Genomic DNA, 25,715 nt, shown 5'->3' on the forward strand with positions numbered 1-25,715 from the left:
ATGGTAGAAGTTTATATGTGACAAATATAGAAACAATAAAAAAACTTACTGTGCGCAGTCAATGATGCCTCTGTATGAGTCTTCTCCTTCTCCTTTCTGTAATGTTTGTAGACGAGTCTTTATAACTGAAGAGGAAAATATTCATTAATACAGGATTTAATTTTGTGTGTCAGCATATTGTCATAAAGGTCCTGAACTTGGGGAGTCTATAACAATGGTTTGTTCTGTAGACAACTGAAAACAATATCACTTAAGGGGGCTAATAAAATTGACCCTAAATGGGGTTTAAAAACATATAAAGCTAGCCGAAATAAAACAAATAAAACTTTCTCAAGAAAAACAAATATTATAGAAACTACTGTGAAAAATGTGTTGCTCTGTTAAACTTCATTTGAGAAATAATTGAAAATAAAAAAAATTACAGAAGTTATAACATGACTTTTTTACAGGAGTCATGTTCAAGAAACCAGTCTGAGATGATTCACGTTTTATAACATGGCGCGTTATCCTGCTGGAGGTAGACATCAGAAGATGGGTACAATGTGGCCATAAAGGGATGGACATGGTCAGAAACAATACTCAGGTAGGCTGTGGCGTTGACACAATGCTCAATTGGTACTAATGGGCCCAAAGTGTGCCAAGGAAACATCCCCCACACCATTACACCACCAGCAGCCTGAACCGTGGATCCATGCTTTCATGTGGTTGACACCAAATTCTGACCCTACCATCTGAATGTCGCAGCAAAAATCGAGACTCAGACCAAGCAATCTTCTATAGTCCAATCTTCTATTGTCTATTTTTGGTTGTGCCTGTGCGAACTGTAGCCTCAGTTTCCTGTTCTTAGCTGACAGGAGTGGCATTAGTGATTAGCAATTTGCATTATCGAGCAGTTAGACAGGTGTACCTAATAAAGTGGCCGGTAACAAAAACAACAAAAAAAGTTTGCCAAACATATTCCCTCAATGATGCACAACCTCCATAATTATGTACATGTTCAAATATAAGTACTTTATTTGTGGTTGAGGAGACTATATGAGGGCAGCACGGTGGCGCAGTGGGTAACACAATCACCTCACAGCAACAAAGGTAGCTGGTTTGAGCCCGGCTTGGTCAGTTGGCATTTCTGTTTGGAGTTTGCATGTTCTCACCGTGTTTGCGTGGGTTTCCTCCAGGTGCTCCGGTTTAGCCCACAGTGGTATAGGTGTTAATGAAATGGCGGAATCAACCCCCGACTTATCCAGCACGTTTTTACGCAGCAGATGGGATCTCTGGGAAACATCCACACACACTCATTCACACACACACACACACTCATACAGTACGGACAATTTAGCCTACTCAATTCACCATTACCAGATGTCTTTGGACTGTGGGGGAAACCGGAGCACCAGAAGGAAACCCACGCAAATGAAGGGAGAACATGAGCCGAGGCTCGAACCAGCAACCCAGCGACCTTCTTACTGTGAGGCGACAGCACTACCTACTGCGCCACTATGTTGCCAACAATAATAATCTAATTATATTTACTCCATCTACAATTTTATACTTTGACAACTAGATTTATTACAATGCTATTTGGAATATTTAGACAATCATGACTAACCACAATTGTTTTATACTCTAATCAGTTTTAATAAAATTTTCAAACATTATTAAATCAAGATCTGTTTAATGTTACAACACAAATTTGCAAATAAATAACTACATTCTTACCTATACAGTGCCTATAGAAAATCCTCATACTCCTTTGAAATATTTCCTTTTTTTCTCCTAACCTGTGCCTGTCTACAACTTTATCCTGAAGGTCTTTTAAAAGCAGGGTGTAATGTGAGTGAAGGTATAGATTTCCACAGGTATGATAATTTTACTTGACAATTTTACTTGAATTTGATCTGCTACTTGCCATTTTTGTGAAATTATTTGTGAATTAACTGTATTAAAAAATATATTTATACGCTGAAAACAAAAAAAGTATGAGATCATAATCACCACTTTTTGACTTTAAAATAAACAATGCCTTATGAAAAAAAGTAGGTGATAGGTTTTGTGTGAGTCTATAAACAGAGTAATGTTTGCAGCGAGTCCTGCCAAATCTTCAAACCCAGACGCCACAGTGGCTTGCCAGTGTTTCCACCGTCCAAATAGTCCACCTTCCTCTTTACTGCCATTTAAGGCAACAAGTAATTGTGTCTCTTACGATACAAAAGACAAGCTGTAAACCAAAACCCTTTGAGAGGCAAACTTTGCAGACTTTGTGTGTTCTTCAAAGCCAATGAAATGTTTGGGATCTAAATATCACAGCAGGATTGAAGCAGAGCACATGGGGTTCACTAATTAATCACTCGCAAACAAAAGACTTATTCTGGGCCTTTATGAAATACAGAGTGACCTAGTTAGGAGACTTCTAGGTGAAAATGTACTCAGAAGTCAACAAAAATAGTACAGTATTAACTGTTTGTGGGGTTTCCAGTTCTTGAAGGTATATATGGTAATTTGTTTGATTAATCTACTAGATGAAATAGTATTAGAAAAAATCATTTCTTCTTTGCAGAACTACTATTTTATTAAAACTTAAATAGAAATAAAAGCATAAATACATTAAAAACATTAATAACAAAATAAAAATAAAAATTGAAGCTATAAATGAAATATGCATGTAATTTAAATGTAAAAAAAAAAACATTGTTTAGAAATCTCACTGTATCCCATTTGACCCATTATATCCAAAATCCCAAATATGTGTTGCATTATATATATATATATATATATATATATATATATATATATATATATATATATATATATATATATATATATATATATATATATATATATATATATATATATATATATATATATATATATATTAAACAGTAGGCGAGGCAGTGGCGCAGTAGGTAGTGCTGTCGCCTCACAGTAAGAAGGTTGCTGGGTCGCTGGTTCGAACCTCGGCTCAGTTGGCGTTTCTGTGTGGAGTTTGCATGTTCTCCCTGCCTTCGTGTGGGTTTCCTCTGGGTGCTCCGGTTTCCCCCACAGTGTGACTTGGGTAGACTAAATTGTCCGTAGTGTATGAGTGTGTGTGTTAATGTGTGTGTGGATGTTTCCCAGAGATGGGTTTCGGCTGGAAGGGCATCCGCTGCGTAAAAATTGCTGGATAAGTTGGCGGTTCATTCCGCTGTGGTGACCCCGGATTAATAAAGGGATTAAGCCAACAAGAAAATGAATGAATATATAACAGTTCTGTCTGATTCTCAAATCTGATTGGCTGATAGCCATAAGACATTAAAGCAATGTCAGCACTCTTACAGCCCCTTCACTCTTGTGTATTACTCTGCCCACACTAAGACTAAAAAGGGACTAAACAACTCACTACAGTTTGACAAATACTGCAGCTGTTGGACAACATAATGTACTTGAGGCTTTTATGCAAGAATATAGTTGTTTGGACTGCTACTATGCAAATTATTTATAAGAATAGTGCCTATTTTTATAATTTCGGAGTTTCGTGGCCATCAGCCTGTCATACTGAGCAGAGCAAAGACAGTTGACATTCCACCACAAGGTGGCAACAGAGACTGCATAATAAGTCCTTAGGAGAGAAAAGCTCTTTAAATTTCAAGCTGATTAAAGCGGATCAATCAACTTAAAACAGGTAAGTGACACTAAGTCGATCTCTCTCTTTTGTATGTTGTAGTGCTGTATTTACACCATAGTAATTTGGCAGTGTTTCCTTTGTTTTGGCTTTTTTTGGGATAATTATTGTGATCTCCTTATTGCAACAGAAATTCTGGAAAATCTTTGTAAACTTATGGCATTCCATGTGGTTCAGCCTTATAATCTTAAAATGTGAGCAAAATCACTTGTCTTGTCATCACTTTGGATATTACGCTTGAGAATCATTGAAACACTAGCTCTAAAGTGATGTTAGTAAATTAGCAACGCTTTCTGCTGTACTGACGTCAGCTGCAGATGTGAATGAATGGCAGAATAAAAGTAGCTCCTCGTACAAAAGGATTTTAAGACTCTTTTTGTTTTCTTTTTTATATACATGATTATGCTGTCAAACTGTTGTATAAATGCAATATCACACTCGTAGCAGTGCGATATGGCTGAAGATCTTGACTGGTTAGGGGGTACTGAGGCCGCAGGCTGAGTCCCTTGAGTCAACGCATGCCTCCTACCATATAATGTATTTATTCGGCTGTAACAAAACATTTATGCATCCCAAACTATCACAGTACAGGCCATGGTTGGGTTCATGCACTCCTATGAATAAGCAAAAAAAGACCAGTGCAACAACTTGACTTTGTATCTGAAAATGTGAGACGCAGTGATCAGGAGTGGTTCCGACATGTTGTCGTTGTTGTGCCAACTAGCTAGCAAAACTAGTCCCACATCAGAGTTCTTCTGATTGGTCCACTGCTGTGGAACTGACATTGATTAAACGCTGCTGCAAGTAAAAGTTCAAATTAAATCAAATTAAAAATTGTTTAATTTTTACACAGCATCTAAAAACGACGTGCTTGTGCGAGGCACTGCAAAAGACGTGAGTGTATAATGATCATGTAACTATCGTGTTGTCACAATACTGGAATTTGGTACCAATTAATACTAAAATTTTTTAAAAATCCATTTCCTGTGAACATTTGAGCGCTGCTGAGCATGTTCTTAAACAGCGCTGATTATGATTGTGTCCATGTGCTCAACAGAAATGACTGTGATTGGCCGTGAAGATCATCAGTTTACCGCTGTTTACTGAATGTAAACATAGATACAGGGACACTAAAGCGTTTCAAAGTCACGTCGATCAGCTGGTTTGTCAATAAGCTGAGTGATATACGAGTGAAAGCATACGAGTGATCCACTGATGAATCGTAGCTTTAAAATCTCCAGTGTTCCTGTATCTGTGGTTACACCCAGTAATCAGCGGTGGGTTTGGTGAACTGATGACCTTCACAACCAATCACAGTAATTTCTGTTGAGCTCAAATGTTAGCGGGAAATAGATGTTTTTAAAATGTCAGTATCGATTCGTACCAAATTCCAGTATCGTGACAGCCCTAATCTCCGTCTACTGCATTTACATAGAAAAACAATGGAAACATATGATTCTCAACTCATGCACACACAAGACCCTTCTCTATACACACATACAGGATTAAACAGTTCACTTGACTCGGTGTTACGGATGAGCACAGTACTAGAGTTTACATTAAAAGAGATTTGGGTTTCGAAACTGAATCTCAAATTTAATGTACAATTATTGTTTAATACTGTTGTTTTAGGAAAGGGCTGAGCTTAACCTTTAAAAGTTTAATAATTATAAAGTCTTATTTTTCATTATTTTATTTACTTTGAACTTTCACACCACAAGAAGCTCTTCAGTTCTGTATCTTTGAGACAAAACCTCTCAGCCTGGTCAAAATAAACAGGAAAAAGCAGGCACTGGCTATTTGGTGCTTATTTGTGTTGTACTGAAGCCGTGTTGAACCGTGATTTTAATGTGCTGTTAAACATTATATATACAGCTAAATATATTCGCTGGTTTTAGCTTGTATCAATGACTACCACCAACACCACCCAGCAGTTTCTATGTAGCACAGGATTACAAGCTTAGATAGCTTGGACTAACTCAGTTGGACATTTATCAGTGTGCATTTATTACGAGAGAGAGAGAGAGAGAGAGAGAGAGAAAGAGAGAGAGAGAGAGGGAGAGAGAGAGAGAGAGAGAGAGAGAGAGAGAGAGAGAGAGCCACCAGTGTTCCTGTACTCCTCTCTTGCCTTCATCTCACCGTCCAGAGGAGTGACAGCGACCGCCGCCACTGAGCCTGCCATGCAGCCGGCCATAAAAGACTGCAGGAACGGTGCCCGCTCCTGGGCTTTACAATCCTCTGCCCGGCCCACAGCATTGAGGTTGGCAAACAGAGGGAAGTAGATCATGGAGAACGGGACGTCCCTGAAACAAATACAGGAGAATGAGCTGTTAAATGTAGACATCGCAGCAGGACGTTATTGACCAGTCGTGATTGATCATTAGTTTGAGTCTGTGAAACGTGACACTGGGAAATACCACTTCATTTTTAAAAACCTTTGAATGTTTTGCAAGAAATACGATGAAATCAAAAGTCTGTGATTTGATTGTTGAGTACATTTTTTTTCTCCAGATTTCCAGTGTTTTCATTGACAAACTTAAATGTGTTTTGAAAATATGATGGAATAGTCAAACAAATCAAACTCAATACAAAATCACAATACAATAATGATATAGTGAAAAGACTGAGGGAATTCAGAGAAATCGAAGTCTGTGAAGAGAAAGGCAGGAAACCTTAGCGTATCCACCTTTGAGCCCTCATATGGTACTCAGTGTAAAAAACATCATGCTGTGGTGTTAAAAAAAGTCTCATGGGCTCAGGAGAACTTCAGAAAACCATTTTCATGGAACATAGTCTTCTGCTGCATCAATTTGATTCTCTGTCACTCAAGGAGAAAGCTCTACTTCAGTTCTGTGCAAGTGATGCCTCGAAGGTCAAAAACACAGTGGAAATATGTGCTGGGGTTCACAGGTTCTGGGAAGTCTCGAAGACAAAAGGAACAATCAGACTTTCATGAGTGACAGAAGCAGAAGCAAATGGCTTCCATGGTATTAGGTGCGGCAAAGCAACAGCACGAGTGACTGATAAATGTGCAAATGTTCCACTGACATGGAGGGCTTATATGCTGGGTTAATACAGAGTAATAGAATATTGCTGCATCCCAAATAGCATACTACTCTAAATATCATTTGTAAATAGAATTTGTATGTCCCAAATCGTAGTATGTTAAAACGAGTATGTAAAAGGTTCCCGGATGGCTTACCATTCCCAGTAAAAAAATTTAAGTGTAGAGTCGTCCATACTCTAACCGCTGATATTGCCCACAGTACATTGTGCGTTGGACGTGAATTCAATTAGAACTTATACTACTAATAATAATAGTAATAATTCCTTACATTTAGATAGTGCTTTTCTAGACACTTAAAGCGCTTTACACAATGGGGGGGGGATCTCCTCATCCACCACCAGTGTGCAGCAACCACCTGGATGACACAACGGCAGCAATAATGAAATGAAAACTGTAAATAAACTACAAACATGATGGATGCGCGAGACCAACAATAAAGTAGAGAGGCTGTGGTAAAAACGTTTGAATGACTGATAATTAATATCAAGCTAAGTGGAAAATATTTAAATGCCATTTTCTGTGTTATATTTCAACAGCAACAACAATACCGACCTTATATAAAGATGTGTTTGGACATTAACGTCTAAATGCATAATTATTCAAAGACCTGAGGAGATGTCTCTGCATGAAAGACTCGTGAAAGGGAGAATATCCTGCTGCTGCTTCTCCAATAAGGTGAGAATTTAAATATGACAGAAATGTGGAAGAATAACAGGGCTTAGCAACACAACGATCTGTTAACGAGGAAGTAGTATGTTCCAAAGCTTGCATACTTTTCTATTACACACTCTAAAGTATATATTTTTGCTTCACAAAAAAGTACATACTTTTAGGGCGTAGTATAAGTATGCGTATTGGGTCGCAGAATATTAGTTTTCATGGGAAGTCTAAGTCTGTCAGTGTGGTTTTGCAGGTGAATGTGAATGTGCTTGATTGGCCTCCAGTTAAAAGATCTCAATTATAAATATGACATATGCATAAAACAGAATTGGAAGTGTGTGTGTGTGTATACCGCATTCCATGCAAAGGGTGCAAAAACTTGACGGAAAAATGTGCGCAGCCGTAAGTAAACTAATAATATTGGAGACAAAGTAATGAAACTAATACGATGTGAGGATGGTTAGGAGGCCATGATGGACAGAGGCCAGGGGGTAAATTTGGCCAGGATGCCCAACTAAAGGACATCCTAAAATTTTTGACAACCACAGAGAGTCAGAACTTGGGTTTAACGTCTCATCCAAAAGACGAATTCAATCCTTGCAGTATAGAGTCCCCTTTACTATACTGGGGTGTTGGGACGCACATAGCCTGCAGGTTGAGCACCCCTGCTGGTTTTACTAACACTGCTTCCGGCAGCAACCTAGCTTTCCCATCTGGTCTCCAATCCAGGTACTGACTGGGAGCAGCCCTGCTTAGCTTCAGTGGGCACCATGTGAGAGTTTTATACAGCCATTTTAAATAAGCATATGGACCACAATCCTCACTACATAAATAAATTATTCTTGTGTAAGTTTGCTTTTAGTAAGGTTTCAACATTGGAGTGTTATGTTCAGTTCACTTAAATATGTAAAAAAAACTATTTAGTTAATTAATCTATTTGTGTTTGGGCAAGATGAAGGAATTGTGTGGAACCCAGCTTTTTTTTTACGGTGTATGCAAAATGTTATAAATGAGACTCTTGTTTCCTATTGAAAAACGCCATGTCAAGTCATCTTTATCTTTCTATTGCTCTGTTCACAATGTAGATTGTGTCAAAGCTGCTTTAAATGGACGAACATAATAATAAAAAGCCAGAACACTTCAGATTATGGAACATTTTTGAAATGTCAGACAGGCAGCAGAGTACTGCTAATATGCTGCTGTAGTTCTAGTTAGATTAAAACCGATTCCGCTGTCAATGTCAGTGTTGAAGGACGATCTACTGAACTGCTGCTCCACCAACTTTTTCAAATTCAAGTTATTTGATTGGTATAGGATGTGAGGCAACAGTCTAAGCTCTCATTAGAATTCCATTAAGAAGAGAATTCCGCCTACGGTTCATTAGAAACTAGGAATAACCGATCGGAACTGACAGCTGGCAGGTTACATCAGTTCAGCTGGATTACATCACAGAGGGCGGGGGAGGGGATGACGGGAAAGGTGAGGGGGTTTATTTGTGTGTAGGCGGTAGTAAAGGTGAGAGGTCACTGCGATGTATAGCTATCCTTTTGTATTGGAACGGTGCATGTTTGCTGAGAGAGTAATCACTTAAGTTAGTTAAGACAACACATCACTGAAGGTTTGCTAAAGATCTAAATTGCTGATTGGCCAAGCTTAGTTATTCATCTAAAGGGGTTAATTCACTAAAAACGTCATTTTCACTTTACATTTCTTATTTGAGGCCATTAAAAAAACAAACAAAAATAAACGGATAGTTCATTTTCTTGCACAGTCAAATCATCTCACTATACAAGACCTCAAGGTATAGTCAGTAGTCATATGTACTGCATGTGTGTTGCCTGTATATGTTTGTTTTTAGAAACATTCATGATCTGTCATAACTAGAAAGTAAAACAAAGCTGATTCAGAATTCTTATCCTGCCATTTCAAATCATTTAGGGTTCCTTTAAGCAGTGATCCCCAACCCCTGGGCCACAGACTGGATCAATTGGCACTGGGTTGCACAAGAAATCCTTAAACATTACCGTTTTATGTAACATCCGAGTCTGAACAATCTTTTATTTTTAAAAATATTTTATATTGAAATGACCGTATTCTCTCGGATACATCTCGGTCACTTGAGCTTCAAAAACTTTGAAAAGTTTCTTTGAGAAGGGGAAAAGGCCCAGTGAAGGACCCACGGACTGCCAAGGAATAGATCCGCATACCATTTGTCAACAAATCAAGTGAATTCAGCGTGTCTGTGCAATAAGCCATAACTGCTGGAGAATGCAAATGACGGCGGCCTTAGGGGCCATTCACATATCATGTCTTTTCCGTGCACAAGTTTGCCATCTCAACTTTTCAGAAAGCAGAGAGTGCACCATGAGTCCCGTATCAAGAACTTACCAATCAATGCACACATTTCAGTAGACTAATTATCTCAGACAAACACAGAACACCCAAACACTACAATGCTTTTTAATTTTCTCCATAAATAAAAATTGTCTCAGAGCTGCAGCAATGTATTGTCAGCTTGTCATTCTCTAAAAAAATGGTTGATGTTTACCTAGCAAGTTACTTACATCACCACTCCACGTTAAAAAAAAGTTGGGGGCCACTGCCTCAAAGGAACTTTCAGTGAACAATTCTTTAATGAACCATTTGTTTCTTACTGTGTAAAACATTTTAATAAACTTAAGGACCTTTTTTTCAATGTAAAGAACCTTTTGTGGAATGTAAAGGTTCTCTTGAAAAAAAAAAAGGTTCTCAAAGGGAACATTTATGTCCAAAAAGCTAATCAAAGTGTTCAGGGTTAATAATGCCTCATTTCCACAAAGGGGTATAGTTCTGTAAAGTACAGTAGAGCTCGGAACAGGTCACCCTGATCAGGCTTGCGTTTACATTGTATATGGTATAGTAGATACACATAGTACCCCTACTTTGTAGTCGTGGTGTATGCTAAACATTTGTGATCAACTTAATTCTGGCTGAAGACAGACAGCAGTACAGGCCATTGTTTAGGCTGTGTATTTAAAAATGTCACTTTCTGTGTTGTCATGCTTTTTATGTCATATTTTTAAAAGTGTTGATAATTACTGGGAGGTGTTTTGAAGTGGAATCTGAAGTCTGTAGGGCAACAACTCTACTTGAACATGAGTGGAGATCGAGGTTATTTGACTGCTTGAATCTTACCTCATCAGCGTAGCACCTGCACCCTTATAAAGCCCCCGGAGGCCTCGGGTCTTTAGAAGCTCCACTGTGATCCGGGTTGCTGAACGGCGAGGTGGTGCACTGGTGCCTGGATGTGCGGTCTGCGAGGCAACCAAGGAGGGGGTCGGACCGGAGGCAGGGGCAGAGGCAGCGACAGTCCGCTGAGCAGCTTGGAAAGACAAAAAAGTACCACTCATATCTTCCTCATAGTAGAATTAAACCGAGCTTACTTTCGAGGGACATTGTTCTATTCAAACAGCATCTATTATTTCTGGCTAACCTTTGTACTTAGCAAGGCATCCTAAGACCTACATACCTTGGACGACACGCACGAGGATCATAATAAACACACTTACCCAGCCTGCCAGCATCCTGCAGTTGTATTTTTAGCATTTCCATGGGGGTGGTGACTACCACCTGACAGGTTCCTGCCCCACAGCCTGCAAGGATCTCCCCCCAGAGAGGTAATTTTCTGTGGAGTGACAGATAAAATGACAGATGGGGCAGATGAGCTCGTTATCATTGAAAATAATTGTTCAAATTAGTCAACAGCTGAGCTGAAAGTCTCTGTGGAATATTTTGAATGTAAAGGTTAGCATAAGGTGTTTGTTAAGGGGAAATAACACTATGTTTTCTTATTAGTTCTCTCATGTGCCACCATGTCGCCCTCCTGATATGGAAATCATAAACTAAACCAGAAAATGCAATCACTGACTTTCGATTATACCCAGCAGGCACACAACATCATAAGACGTTAATATAATATAAGGTTAGACTTAGGTCATGACGTCAGGTGACCAAAATTCTATGTGAGCCAGCGTCTAAGGACAACGTTATTTTGATGTTCAATAACGACGTCAAATTACATTGATATTTGGTTGATTTTAGGTTGTGTTAGAAAGTGACCAAAATCCACCATCTGATAGATCTCAAAGTGGTAACATCCACATAATGTCAAGGTGTAACATCATTAGACGTTGATTTTGGTTGATTTTAGGTTGGACATTGACGACGGCCTGACAATGAGTTCTGACGTCAATCCAATTTTTATTTCCAAACGAAATCCAACGTCCTCATGACGTTGGGGTACATATAATGTCAATATGACATCATGCTGACATCCTGTGCCTGCAGAGTAAGATGAATGGCTCTAGTAAAATGCTCATCCAGCATCATAATGTGAGCTCACTGCCAGACAAATCACCTGATTAAGACGATTCTTTTTAGTGAATCAGAAATGTACAGCTGAAACAGTGTGGCCTGATTTCACTTAAAGTCTACATGGCATACAGCTGTGGATACTTACATGAATATAGCATAATTGTTGTGACACTGTACAACAATAATTAATACTTTTACATTACTGTGAGGGTTGGAGTAGGGGTAAACATCAATAACATACAATTAATGGATGATTTGATAAATAACATAAATAACTTTAGGCCACAGCAGTATCTCTTTTAGCAACAACCCTAATTACTGAAAACATAACTCTAATAAGTCACTGAAAGTTCAATACAGTGTTCTGTTGTAGTGAAAGTTTTGAACAACAGATGGGACAGACTGAATCTTTTTAGGAACAACAATGAATAACTTGACTAGTTGCTTTCATTCATTCATTTCCTTGTCGGCTTAGTCCCTTTATTAATCCGGGGTCGCCACAGCGGAATAAACCCCCAACTTATCCAGCAAGTTTTTACGCAGCGGATGTCCTTCCAGCCGCAACCCATCTCTGGGAAACAACCACACACACACACACTCATATACTACGGACAATTTAGCCTACCCAATTCACCTGTACCACATGTCTTTGGACTGTGTGGGAAACCGGAGCACCCGGAGGAAACCCACGCGAAGGCAGGGAGAACATGCAAACTCCACACAGAAACGCGACCCAGCGACCTTCTTGCAGTGAGGCGACAGCACTACCTACTGCACCACTGCCTCACCTGACTAGTTGCTTATTTTACCAAAATAAAATATGATCCTTGATATGCCTTGATTTTTTAATTATTTAATTAGGACAGTCAAGGTCTGACTTTGCTTAGACAAAAAATTCATGTCACTTAACAGAAATAATGTGCAGTATAGGACTTAAAAATATTAAGGCATGCTGCAGTGGAAAATGAATTAATATTGTGCTTGACTCCCATGAGCTTGGAGGACTGCATCCATACATCTCTGCAATGACTCCAATAACTTGTTAATAAAGTCATCTGGAATGGCAAAGAAAGCGTTTCTGCAGGACTTCCAGAGTTCATCAGGATTGTTTGGATTCATCTTCAATGCCTCTTCCTTCATCTTACCCCAGAAATGCTCAATAATGTTTATGTCTGGTGATTGGGCTGGCCAATCCTGGAGCACCTTGACCTTCTTTGCCCCCAGGAACTTGGATGTGGTGGCTGAAGTATGAGAGGAAGCGCTATCCTGCTGAAGAATTTGCCCTCTTCTGTGGTTTGTAATGTAATAGCCAGCACAAATGTCTTGATACCTCAGGTTGTTGATGTTGCCATCCACTATGCCGCACTCTCACACACCACCATACTGAATGTAACCCTAAACCATGATTTTTTTTCTTTCACCAAACTTGACTAATTTCTGAAAGAATCTTGGGTCCATGCGGGTTCCAGTCGGTCTTCTGCAGTATTTGTGATGATTGGGATGAAGATTAACAGATGATTCATAAGAAAAATCTACCTTATGCCACTTTTCCAAATGATTAACTAGAAGTCAAGCTATTATTTGTTGCTACAACAACTGGGATTAACAACAAGACTTGTGCAACCTATGCACTCCAACTCTTGAAAAAATTATTCTAATTATCTGATTCTTTTTATTCATTCAGACATATAGAGCACAACAAATCCAGTCCAACTCTTGAACAAATGATTTTAATTAGCTGATTCTTTTAGTTCAATCAAAGAAAAATGAAAACCATGCAGTATTATCATGAGTATACAAAGACGAATATAAATAATTGCAAACAGTGCAATCGGACTTCTTTACAAATGCCTCTAAGGGTCCATACTTCAAGCTGGCGTGACATCATTTTAATCACAATAAAGTTGGTTAAAGGCGACTGAAGCAGTTTCCCCAAAAGCAAACTTAAGTAAAAATAAACGCAGCAAAAAAAAAGCTTTCAAAAATGCTATTCGAATCCAAAGGAACGGTTAAATTTTAATACTGTAAACATGCTTGCTTTAAAGTAAACTAATATATAAAGTGTTGTTTTATAAGTGATGTTACTTTTTTTACTTGAATAAAGTGCTGAAATGCAAAACGTTTGCAAACGAACATTACTTTTATCAGAAGCATGCTTAACGTCCATTTTCTCATTTTAGTTGTCATGTTCGTTTTATTATTGAAAAGAAAATTCACACCTTATTTCACTTATTTTATACTATATTCATCTAAATGCTTCACCAACGTAAACCACTGCTCAGGTGTTTACATTTTTTTGACAAAAAAGAAAAGCGTTTCTGTCATTGTGAGTATATTGGAGCCTTTATAAGCTATTTTTATTCAGTGAATCAGAAACATATCAAGCACTTACCGCTTACAATTTAAATCTGTATAGTTAATCAAGTGAATTTAACAATTGTAGCACCACTATTTAAAATGCTGAAATAATTATTTTTTTCCACTTTATTTGTAAAAAGTAATTAGTTTGTTAGCTTTAAAAGTAATAATATTTTAAAATAAATAAATAAAAAGATCATATTATACTATATATATTTTATTCACTGCCATACAAGCAATAATGACTATTTTCATGGCAAAAACATTAAATTAATATATAAAATAAAAAATAAAAATAAAAATCACAAAAACGAATACATACATTTTAAGATATGTATTTATAAGATTTTTAACATTAATTTAACATGACGCTTTGCTGAATATCTCCTTGAGTGAGTTCATTTCATAAAAAATCCCTTCTGCAGTCATTAGGCAGGTCAGTCCAATAGAAGGTGATTTACAGTAATAGAAAGTTTGCGGAACGAACCCACAAAAAAACAAAAAACAAAAGTGGTTAAAAAGTGTCAGTTACCCATCTTTGGAGAGCTTCTGCCTGAAGACGTCGTTGGCAGCCAGTTTGATGGCTTTCTCTGGAGTTACAAGTGTGAGATTCACAGCTGCACCTAAGAGAAACACCATGACGTAAAAATCTGAGAATTTCAAAAACAACACATTGCACTTTTAAACACTTTTACGTAACACTGTAAGTAAAGGTACTGGTCACTTAGATATTCTAGGTTGTTCCAAACCTGTATGCAAATATTTTCATTCGAAAAATGTGGGTAAACAAACAAGTAAGTGCTGGAATTCATTGAAATAAGAATGACTTTGAACAAGGCTGTGATTATCATGCGCATCTTGTCACAGAAGCACAGATAAGTGTTCAATAGTAAATCTCCTCCAAAGAATAGAGGGTGCTCTTGAGCAGAAACACCCACAAAGAAGTAACCCAGGAAATCCCCATACAGTAAAGCTCAAATTAATTAGGTTAACTTAACACTTTTAACAAATTTATGTAGATTGAACATAAAAAGATAAGTTATCCCAATGAAATCTCAAGAATTGTGTTGTTTCAGCTCATTTTAATTAAGTAGTTTTAACAAGCAAAAAAAAAGATAATAATAATTTTTGAGTGTACAAGTGACTTGCAGCAGCAAAGTGACAAGCGGACATTAATTTCAACGGACAGTGAGCGACTTTCGGTAACCTCCGTCTACGCTAGTGACAGCGACTAACTGGATGTTGGCGAATTGAGTGATGCGGCAGAGTTGAGATACTTTCAACTGTATGCAAATGAAAGAGAGACTTTCTTGAGTGACAGCTAATAGGAGCACTGATAGAGCTTACGTGGTCCTCTCTTTTGGCTGTTTGTATTCTCCAAGCTGTAGACCTATACAGTTTGCTGCCGATAAACTGCCGCAATGACAGAGAACACACTTTTTTCTTGATCACCTTTGAAATTAAGCGTTTTATGTGCTGATTTCATTTATATGTAGCATTTTCTCTAAACAATGTTTACTTTCAGCAGCACGTAAACTCATTTTGCTATTTGTTCAAACTTCTTATTTAAAATGAGCTAAAACAACACAATTATAGAGGTATTTTGCAACAACTTAATTGTTCTATGTTTAATCTACTTGAATTAGTAAAAAATGAACGTGTTAACTTAATTCCTTTATGTTGTCCCAACACAAACCAATTATGTTTAACCCAGCATTTTTTTTAAATGTAGGGACAATAAAATTGACATAATTTCCTCTTAGGAGTGAATTATCTTTTTAATGATGGTAAATATGTAGATGAACGATTGACTTTGAACTTCATACCTCGATACATGCCAAAGTAGCCCTCCATTTTGATCGTCTTTGCCAAACAGTCCAGCCTTTATAACAAGACAGAAATGTTCATAATGAATCATAATTCATCTTCTGAAACAATCATTGTAAAGCTGTGTTTCTTAAAAATATTTCGAAATACAGTGCTCTACATGTACAGCCTACAAAAATCTCTCATTTAAATCATATTTTCAATAGGAAACTTTACAATATTATTTTGTGCATATACATTAGATTAATCAGCACTGAAACCAAATCTGGAGCTTATCTAACGAAATAACTTATGATAACGGTCCAAAATTAGTACATATTAGGTAAAATATTAAATAAAAATTAGCAAAATTCATGAGAAACTCTTGCCCACAAACCACTTGGGTATTCGCTTGTTACATAAGTATGCATAGAAGAAAAGAGCTCTTAACGCACAATCACTACAAAGACTACTTCTCTGTATCTCAATCGTATCAAACAAGCATGAGCAATTTTATTAAGCTACTTATATTAAAGGGATGAATAAACATTCAGGAGCATAAAAGAGATCAAAGATGCAGAAGCACGTGACTCGAATTGTTTTGCATCATCTGAGTCATTCAGGAAAAGTCCTCCGCCCAGACAAAATCACTAACATGTGCTGCCTTATTTTATGCAGTTGTTTTGTAAGATGCAGAACTGTTTTACGCTTATCAGATTTAATATATCAGGTTTTTAAGGGGACCTATTATGCAAAAATCACTTTTATAAGGGGTTTAAACAGTTGTGAGACAACAGTCTGTATATATATATCATGCTTCTAATGGTAAAGATTTATTAATTTTATTGTTTATAATCACTCTCAAAAAAACTCTACAGAAACACTTTGATTGACATTCTCCCTTTGTACGTGCCATCAGAGGAGGAAAACCCCATTCATTCGTGAAAACCTCTGCCTCATTAGCATTTGACACAGGCATTTGTAGCTCCGCCCTCTTTTGAAAAAAGCACAATCTCATTTTAATTTAAAGTGACAGTCACAAAAATGGCATAGTTAGGATCAAGGCCTAAAAGGGACAGTTTAAAAGAGTTATAACAGGGCTTGACATTAACTCCCGACAACTCGCCAAATGTGGGTCGATTTCAGTTGTGGCAGGTTAGACTGCCACCTTCACTAGCCACTTTGGCTGGTTGAAAATAACTTTTAAATTGCCAGTGCTAACTCATTGCTAAACATTCTAATTTTTGGTTTATGTTTGTTTGTCAAAATCTGTGCAAATGTGATCTTAGAATCAAGAAGCAGCACAAAATAACTGTTTGTGATTTTTTTGAAAGCAGCAGCGATTGCCGCTTTCGCTTTAACCAATCTTTGAACAGATTATTAATGGGCTTAACAGTGTGCATGCTATCATCTTTTCAATGTCGCACATGGAATGTTTTTTACCTGCTTTTTTTTACTTATATATATATATTTATTTATTTTATTTTATTTTATTTTTTTTATCAACAAGGAAGCTTAAGGACGTAACAAAAAATCTAAATCAAATAATTTTAGCGTGCCAAATTCAAATTTATGGATACAAAATTAATTTTCATAAAAACAAAATTGTGGCTAGTAAAAATGACGAGTGGCTAGTAACGTTGGAAAACTACTAGCCACAGTGGCTGGTGATCAAAAAAAGTTAATGTCAAGCCCTGGTTATAAAAATTTACTTGTGGGGCATTTTGAGCTGAAACTTTACATATGCACTCCAATGACATCAGAGACTTATTTTACGTTTTGTAAAAAAGGACATAATACGTTCCCTTTAAAACTTAAACATTATGAGATGGAGTTCAAACACAAATTAACAAAAATTCAATTTGGTATGTACAAAAGTGATATGTAAACATATTTAAATAACTTACTAGCAACCTAAAACTAGACTTTTTTTCTCTCAATGTAATTTAATAATTGTGTATGTATATCATTATATTATAATGGGATTTTGTTTATAGTGGCTACAGTTTTGTCTGACTTTATAGCTACTTTTAGGTCATGTGTTTTTTTGTCATTTAGAGTGAATGGAGATTTACTACAGTGCTTCCCACACATAGACTTTACTTTACAGGTATATTAACAGCCGCCTAAGTATATTTAGTGACACATTTTTTTTTTTTACTATTATTATCATCCTTTTACACTTTTTGTATCAACCCAATATAAACAATCATCCGTGATCAATTTAGTGGAAATTCTTGTCTCATTTACCCATTTCATACTGCTCGTTCTGTGTGCACTCCCACAGTTGATCTCACATGCTCTGCAAGACCCACAAATCCACACCTTTTTGTGTCTGTCCATGGTTTCTAAACTTACTAAAATGTCCGGGATTTGTTTTTTGTTTTGTTTTCATTTTCGTTAATTTTATGTGCACAGCTGTGAGAGCAAGAGAGACATTAATTAATTCTTTTTTTTAATAATTCTTTTTAGGGGTTTTCACCTTTATTATGACATAGGACATTGGGGATTTAGAGAGGACAGCATTGGGAGCAGAGAGATGAGAAGGATCGGCAAGGACCTCGAGCCGGGAATCAAACTCGGGTCGCCATGAGCACTTCTGTGCTATATGTAGGCACACAGTACTACTAAGCTATTGGCGCTGACTAAATAATTAATTCTAAATGACTCAGAAAACCTTTAGGCTACTAAATACTCGGAAAGGACAAAATGACATCTATATTGGCTGCAGAATTTTTTTTTTTTCTGTCATTTAGTTCCCATTTGCTGTATATTTTATTAATTTGATGTCAATTTGTTACATATTTTATAGATATCTAAAATGCTTTGGCAATACTGTACAAAATGTCATGGCAATAAAGCAGGGGTGCACATGGCTCTTGAATAGCATAAAAGAGAAATAGTGGATTTTTTTATTTATTTCAACAGTCCTTTTTAATTTTAACCTATTGAAAAGAAAAAGTTTATAAAAGTTAATAATAAGAATAGTTATTAATAGTGTTAAAAATCAAATTACGCTTTATTTGTTGCATATACTTAACTATTTATGTGCTGTGGGTAAAAGGTGTGTTTCAATCGGACTATCACAGTAACTATAATTCAAACCTGTGGGAAGCACTGTACTCTGAAATGAAGTGGGAAAGGGAAACACAATCACAAAGCAATTCGTAACTTTTAGATTTACTGGCTAATTTGTATATTTGTAAGATCTTATTCGTACATTTTAGAACAATTTATTCATCCCCCGAAATCAAGGTTGAGTTTAGAGGTGGTATTTGGGGGCAAACCTCCTTTTAAAAAGCATATGTTTTCATTTGAATTAAATCACATGAATTTGTACCAGTGCTCTAAAATATTGAAAAAAATCTGACATCGCGATATTTAGATTTTCTGTGATATACATAGCAATGTGAAAACTATATCACCAGATAGATTGAAATAGCTCTACTTAGAATGCATTCATTAATTTAGATTAATTAGGATGCTTCTGTAATGAGAGAATCACCCATAAACAAAAATGAGCAAATTGCACACATAGATAAATACAATAGAGCAAAGATAAAAGTCAAATAAACATGCTTTATAGTTTTCTGAGGACTATAACAGTATTTAGCTATAGAATTTGAATAATTAAATGTAAAAAAAACTGGATAGACTACCTCATTGTATAAATAACTCGAAATGTATCCTTATTAAAGTAACAAATGCTACAGTTTCATGCGTTCTGAACTGTGCCTCCTAATTAACTATAATCCAGACTCAACATTGCAGATCCTGCGATGCAACTATGTGGATGCACAAATTAAGATATCGAAATAGTTATATTGTGCAGCCCTAATTTCTATGAATTAGCCACTTGTTTGCCAACAAGAACATTTCCTTGTGAATTTTCCTTTTAAAATGCCATGTTCAAACAAAACTGCACTAATGTGAACGCAGCCCCTGCCAACTGCTACTAAAATCACACACCAAAACAAAACAAAGGACATGAAATGCTACACCGTTTTGGGAGCTCATAAAGATCCTGTACTCACATTCCACTATAAACACGAGCTCCCTGCTGGTTTTGTAGGCGGGTCTTAGCAAGATCAATGGGAAACACACAGGTCACGCCCACCAGTCCAGCCACGCCACCATTAATCAGCTTAGCAGGGAGGCTGAAAACACAGGAAACAAACACACACACAAACCACGCATCAAAACACATCAACAGAAAGCTTGGGATGAAACTTCAAATCACCAGAGAACAGCAAAGATTTACCTCAGTTTCTTTTCGGCCATTTTGGCCAAACTTCAGCTGATTTCCTCCAATCCTGTTCTTTCTGCTACAAAAAAGGTGTCAGCACAAATCGTTCCACAGCCCACCGGGGTAGAGTCCCGACTGAGAGTGCCAACCTTCACACCCTTCCTTTCACACACACACAAAAAAAAAGATCCTTGAAACTTGATATGAACCAAGACACACAAGAGAAATGCAGTTGTGGTTTTCTATAAATATATATAGGTTTTTCAAATAAAACCAGACACTCTGAATGGTGTGTACTACAGCGTGCACACAAAGAACATCCTGGCTCTAAAGTCTCTCTAATCTTGCAGCTAATGAGGTTGTGACCCCTTGAATTAACCTAGAGAAGAGAGCTAACAGAACGAGGTGCTTATCAGCATGATTTCCTGTTCTTCAACACAGTATCAACAACATCTCTGACTAATAGATCTACTGCAGTTCAAACATTGCTTTATGCCCTTTATTGGTAATCAAGTAGTAGTATTAATGTTTTATCAAAGGAGTGGTTTGATAAATAAGAGATGAAAAAAGAAGAAATTTAAAGTAGTTCAAGCTGTTTTGGGTAGCTGATGCTGTACTGTAATATGCTGTGATGAAATTGTATTTTTCAAATAGTAAATAAACTGGGAATGTTGGCATCTTTATAGTTTGTTGTACAATTTACAAGCACCTTTTCAGAGAAAATTATATAACAAATAGTTTTTTCAGTGTATACAATGTATATACAGTGTTCAGCATAAATGAGTACACCCCATTTTGAAAATTAATATTTTTATCCATTTCTCAGTGAATATGAGTAATATATGTAAGTGCATTTAAAAAAAAAACAGATTTATTTAATTCAGTTTAATATTAGATGGCCCAACTTAGCTAATCACGATCCTCCAATCAAAGGATCCCAAATCACTGTATAGACATACATATCCGGGCCATCTGGTATTTCTGGGCGGAGTTTGCATTCCTGAGGGTTCCCCGGTTTCCTCCCACCGTCCAAATATGCTCTATGTTATAGATGAAAATAAGCCTAAATTTTTTTTTTTAATGTCTTACTCTCAGGAAGTTCCCTTTAGTCTCAGCAGCAGGTTGAGTTCGACCTGAGCTCATTCTCCCCTTGCCCTGCGAAAGGGGGGGAGCCCTGGGCCCAAGGATCCCTTGAGGTCAGGGCTCTCTCCTGGGACAGCATGCCAAACAAGCTATGTATAAATCATGATGAGCTAAGTGTGAATTCTTGAAACAGATATATGTATTAAAATAATATTTTAGTAATGCAAAATATTGCAACAAAAAAAATACAACATTTCAACTAAATTGTCTATATTTTTAGTTTTTCTTGATTTTTGCCACTTTTGAAAATGTTATTTAATATTTTTCAGTAACATAAATTTGAGCTACTAATTTTTGAACCATTATTGTAAGTTATTTTGTTAGAGTAGCTCCAGATTTGGCTTCAGTACTGACTAATCTAATGTATAAGCACAAATATATTATTGTAAAGCATCCTATAAAAAATATGAATTCAAATGAGAAATTTGTGGGAGAAAGGGTGTACTCATATATGCTGAGGACTGAATAAGTTGAAGTTTATTTATGAAGTTTTAAAGAAAATCTCAATGAAGCTAGGATTACTGTAAAAGTAGTTTTACCAACACTATTTAAGTTTTTTTTTTTTGTTTTTTGACTTGCTTGGTGTTTTGTAATTAATTGTAAAAATACTTACAATTTTAGAATGAGAACTATGTACACCACTTTTTTCAGTTTAACAGGGTTTCTGCAGGTTTTTTCAATTCAAATTTAAGACTTTTTAGGACCCTTTTAAGACCATTATGAATTAAATTTTAGACTTAAACAAAAAGGATTTTTTCTAATGGCACAGTTAAGTCCGTAAATAGATTTGTATTAATGTAAATAATGTAGAATAAAATAAAACAAATTTGTATTAATGTTATAAAAATGTGTTGCTTTAGTTTTCTTTCCACGATTATGGAATTTCATTTGAAAAATTTCCTTTAAACATGTCTTTACAGCTGTTTTGAATTGCATTTCTTCTTAAATGTAAATATACTGGCCTGATAGGGTAGCTTTACCTTGATGTAAATGAAGACCTGTTTAAAATGATTTAAGACCCACAACACAATGAGTGAATTTACGACTTTTTAAGGCCTAAACTTTTGCTTTAAAGACATTCTAAGACCTTTTAAGACCCTGCGGACACCCTGGTGTACATAATTGTAAATAAAATAAAAATGAGTAGAGTGTTTTACACAAAAATACTATTTCATTACTAGTAAATACATTCATGCAAGTCGTCATTACATTTCCATGTAATTTAGCAAATTTACACACAATTTTTGAGAGAAAATAGCATTTCCTGTTTGTTATCAAATTATTTTTAACTGTAACAAGAGGTAATTTAATCATAACCTAGTTAAAACAACCATCATAACATTATTTATCAATTTGTGGCTCTTTTTGGATTTTCGGAAGCTATAGAAATTAAACATGTAAAAAAGGAAATACTAGGACCATTGCTTTTGTTTACATCCCTCAAAATGGTCTATTTTATAATAATTCATAAGTTAAGCTGTTTTAATACAAGTTCAAAGGACTAATAGGGTTCATTCGATTCAGCTTTGTTAAATAAAGGCAACCAGGGCTTTTTTTTTTACAGTGCACAAAAAAACATTAGTAAATGAAATAGTACATTAGTACTTTCTTATTCAAAAATCTACTTTAAAACTGTTTGTGTGACAAGACCTCAACAGAAATATGTCTGAGTAAACATTTATATATTATTGAGGTAAATGTAGTTTTATATTCACACATTCGGTCTTTCTTCTTAATAATATCATTTCAGAAAACTATTTTCGCATATTCTAACTAGTAAAATCATATTAGCAGCCAACGACTTTTGAAAGTATAACATTGTTGTAAAACATTGTTGTCAAATAGATAGTGCTAATATTGTTTTCATGTCATACTTGCATTCAATTTCAGATTGAATATTCAAAGTACCATGGTAAACAATATAGGGAGTGAGTCACAAGTTGTCACTGAATGAATGTGTGAATATACAACCAACTTTACCTCAGTTGTATATTTACAATATTTGATTTATACAGTAGTCCTGTACTTTTTTTTTACATTCTCGCAACTAATAAAGGGCACAGAACTGCTTCCATTTACATTTGGCTTAACTTTAGAGTTTTCTAGAAAGTCACACTTCATGAAACTATTAAAAGAGCTTGAAAATTTGTATCAACTAACCAATATACAGAATGTCTACAATATTTTCTTGCTTTCCCTTACCTTTAACATGTCTTAAACGTAAGCTTCTCCATTTCAACTAACTCTCCCCTAATTTGAGGTAGCATTCTCAGTGTCTTTCCCTCCGGCACACTCACATCCCCTCTTTCTGCCTCTTTGCTCTGTCTTTTCTGGAGCCCAGCAGTGGCATTCTGAGCATGCCTTTCCCTTCAGCACTGCTTCCTTTCAACTCTGCTCTATTCAAAACCCCTCCACTGCCAAAACACAGACAAGTGAGAGATCTGGCCCCACTCTCCCTCCCCATCCCTAAAAGACTTTCCACAACACACAAGCCCGGCAGATTTGACGGATTCATAAGTTTGAGAGGATGAATGTCATGTTCTTACCTCTGTCGGTGCAGTGACCGGTTTTATCGAGCCGTCAATGCGCTGGTAATGTGTACAGAAGCCGTAGTCAAGCGCCGGAGATCCGACACTCCGGGGCCGCTGCACAAACACGCGCATTGTCCATCTGTGGCGAAGTCCCTCCCCCGCGTGGCGACTCCCAGTGACATGGACAGGGAATGCACGGCTTTCCGCTAATCAAACTTGACACACATTCACACATGCACAAACAAACACGAATACGCACATATGTCATTACATAACTTAATCTCAAATCGCAAATGAGCAAAACAAAAAGCGTAATATGTTAAATACATTGCAGTTGAATACAAACGTTTCCAGGATAATTTGTATAACAAAATTATTTTTAAGTTGGTCAAATTTTAATTATCTTGGCACACTACACGCGAACATAGGCCTAGATAAATATGCGCACAGAATTAATAAATACGATTTCACTATTATAGTAATAATTTTTTTTACTAATGCATTTAGAATGTAAAATTTGTATTTTCAAGTTTTGTTAAAGTTACAGGCTCTTGAAGTTGAAAAAAAATTATATTTGTAGCAGCTTAATTTATTTACATTGTGCTGCACTTGAAGCACGTGTACAAACAAACCCGACTACGCACATGTATGAAGGAGGAACTCTGCAAAACAATAAATAAATAAATATGCAAATAAATGAATAAATACATACATGTGTAAATGAATCCATCAATTCAGGCATAAGTAAAACAAAAAATTAATACACAAATATTGTTAATGTAAAGCTATACAATATTAGCTATATTTGTGCATATACATTAGATTAGTCAGTACTGAAGCCAAATCTGGAGCTTATTTAACAAAATAGTTTACCATAACAGTCTAATATAGTACACCCAAATTTATGTTATAGAAAAATTATTAAATATATTTTCAAATGTACTCAATTATGCTGAGTCCTGCATATATATATATATATATATATATATATATATATATATATATATATATATATATATATATATATATTTATATATATATATATATATATATATATATATATATATATATATATATATATATATATATATATCCACAAATTCCAGCATATAAATAATGAATAGTGTGGGCAGATAAATAATTTAAAAAAATTAATGAATTTAGTTGGAATAAGAAATCAACATTCAGTTTACATTCGTGTAATTTATTTATTTATTTTTCTGCCTGCACTATTTATTATTTATATATTTATTTTTGCAGGAATTTGTGGAATTTTATATTTATTTAGTTGCATATTTATTTATTTATTGTTTTATTTATGGGGGAACCTGTGAATTTATTTACTAATTTATTTATTCATTTGCGTATTTATTTATTGTTTTATGCAGGAATCTATGTATTTATTTACTATTTATTTATTATTTTGCGCGTATATTTATCGTTTTATGCAGGAGTCTATGGATATATTTTCAAATTTATGTACTAATTTGCATCTTTTTAATAATTTGCATAATTATTTATTTACGCAGGAATGTAATGGATTTATTTATTTGCGTATTTATTTATTTATTTATTTATTGTTTTTGCAAGTTTCCTCCTCCGTGTGATGAGGCCTACATAATTTCATTTTAAAAAACAAACATAAGTAAAAAAAATTGTATTGTTATGTTGAATAGATAGCATTGAAATAAAAATGCTTCTAGAACAATAAGTGATGCAAAATTATTTTCATTGACACACTACACACGTAAATAGGCACACACAGCATTAACAAATATGATATTGTATTATTAGGCTATAACAAAATATATTAAAATGTTTTACTAATGCATTCAGAATGTAAAATTTGTGTTTTTTATTTTTTGTTATTAATTTTAAGTGGTCCCTAAAGTTAGA

At 35.7% G+C, this 25,715-nt stretch overlaps 1 protein-coding gene across 8 annotated transcripts in view; it reads right to left on the bottom strand.

The window, feature by feature from the left end:
• Positions 1 to 23,962, bottom strand: part of slc25a18 (solute carrier family 25 member 18) — a 28,254-nt gene extending 4,292 nt beyond the window's left edge. Inside the window, exons 1-10 of one of the 8 annotated variants that reach the window (XM_087312043.1) lie at positions 23,835 to 23,962; positions 23,491 to 23,702; positions 20,161 to 20,303; positions 19,934 to 20,056; positions 15,920 to 15,975; positions 14,626 to 14,716; positions 10,931 to 11,046; positions 10,557 to 10,743; positions 5,795 to 5,958; positions 50 to 125 (exon numbers count right to left, since the gene is read on the bottom strand). In XM_087312043.1, coding sequence (XP_087168169.1) covers positions 50 to 125; positions 5,795 to 5,958; positions 10,557 to 10,743; positions 10,931 to 11,046; positions 14,626 to 14,716; positions 15,920 to 15,975; positions 19,934 to 20,056; positions 20,161 to 20,180 — 833 coding nt within the window. In that variant the 5' untranslated portion in view covers positions 20,181 to 20,303; positions 23,491 to 23,702; positions 23,835 to 23,962. Of the gene's footprint in view, positions 1 to 49; positions 1,371 to 3,045; positions 5,959 to 10,556; positions 10,744 to 10,930; positions 11,350 to 11,490; positions 13,851 to 14,625; positions 14,717 to 15,919; positions 15,976 to 19,933; positions 20,057 to 20,160; positions 20,308 to 23,490; positions 23,703 to 23,834 lie in introns of those variants that run through there. The other 7 variants (XM_087312041.1, XR_015526374.1, XM_087312040.1 and 4 more) reach the window with 7 other exon arrangements.
• Between the last annotated feature and the right edge of the window lie 1,753 nt (positions 23,963 to 25,715).

This window comes from Danio rerio, chromosome 25 (assembly GCF_052040795.2).
Source record: "Danio rerio strain M-AB ecotype USA chromosome 25, GRCz13ab, whole genome shotgun sequence".
NCBI classification, from domain to species: Eukaryota; Metazoa; Chordata; class Actinopteri; order Cypriniformes; family Danionidae; genus Danio; species Danio rerio.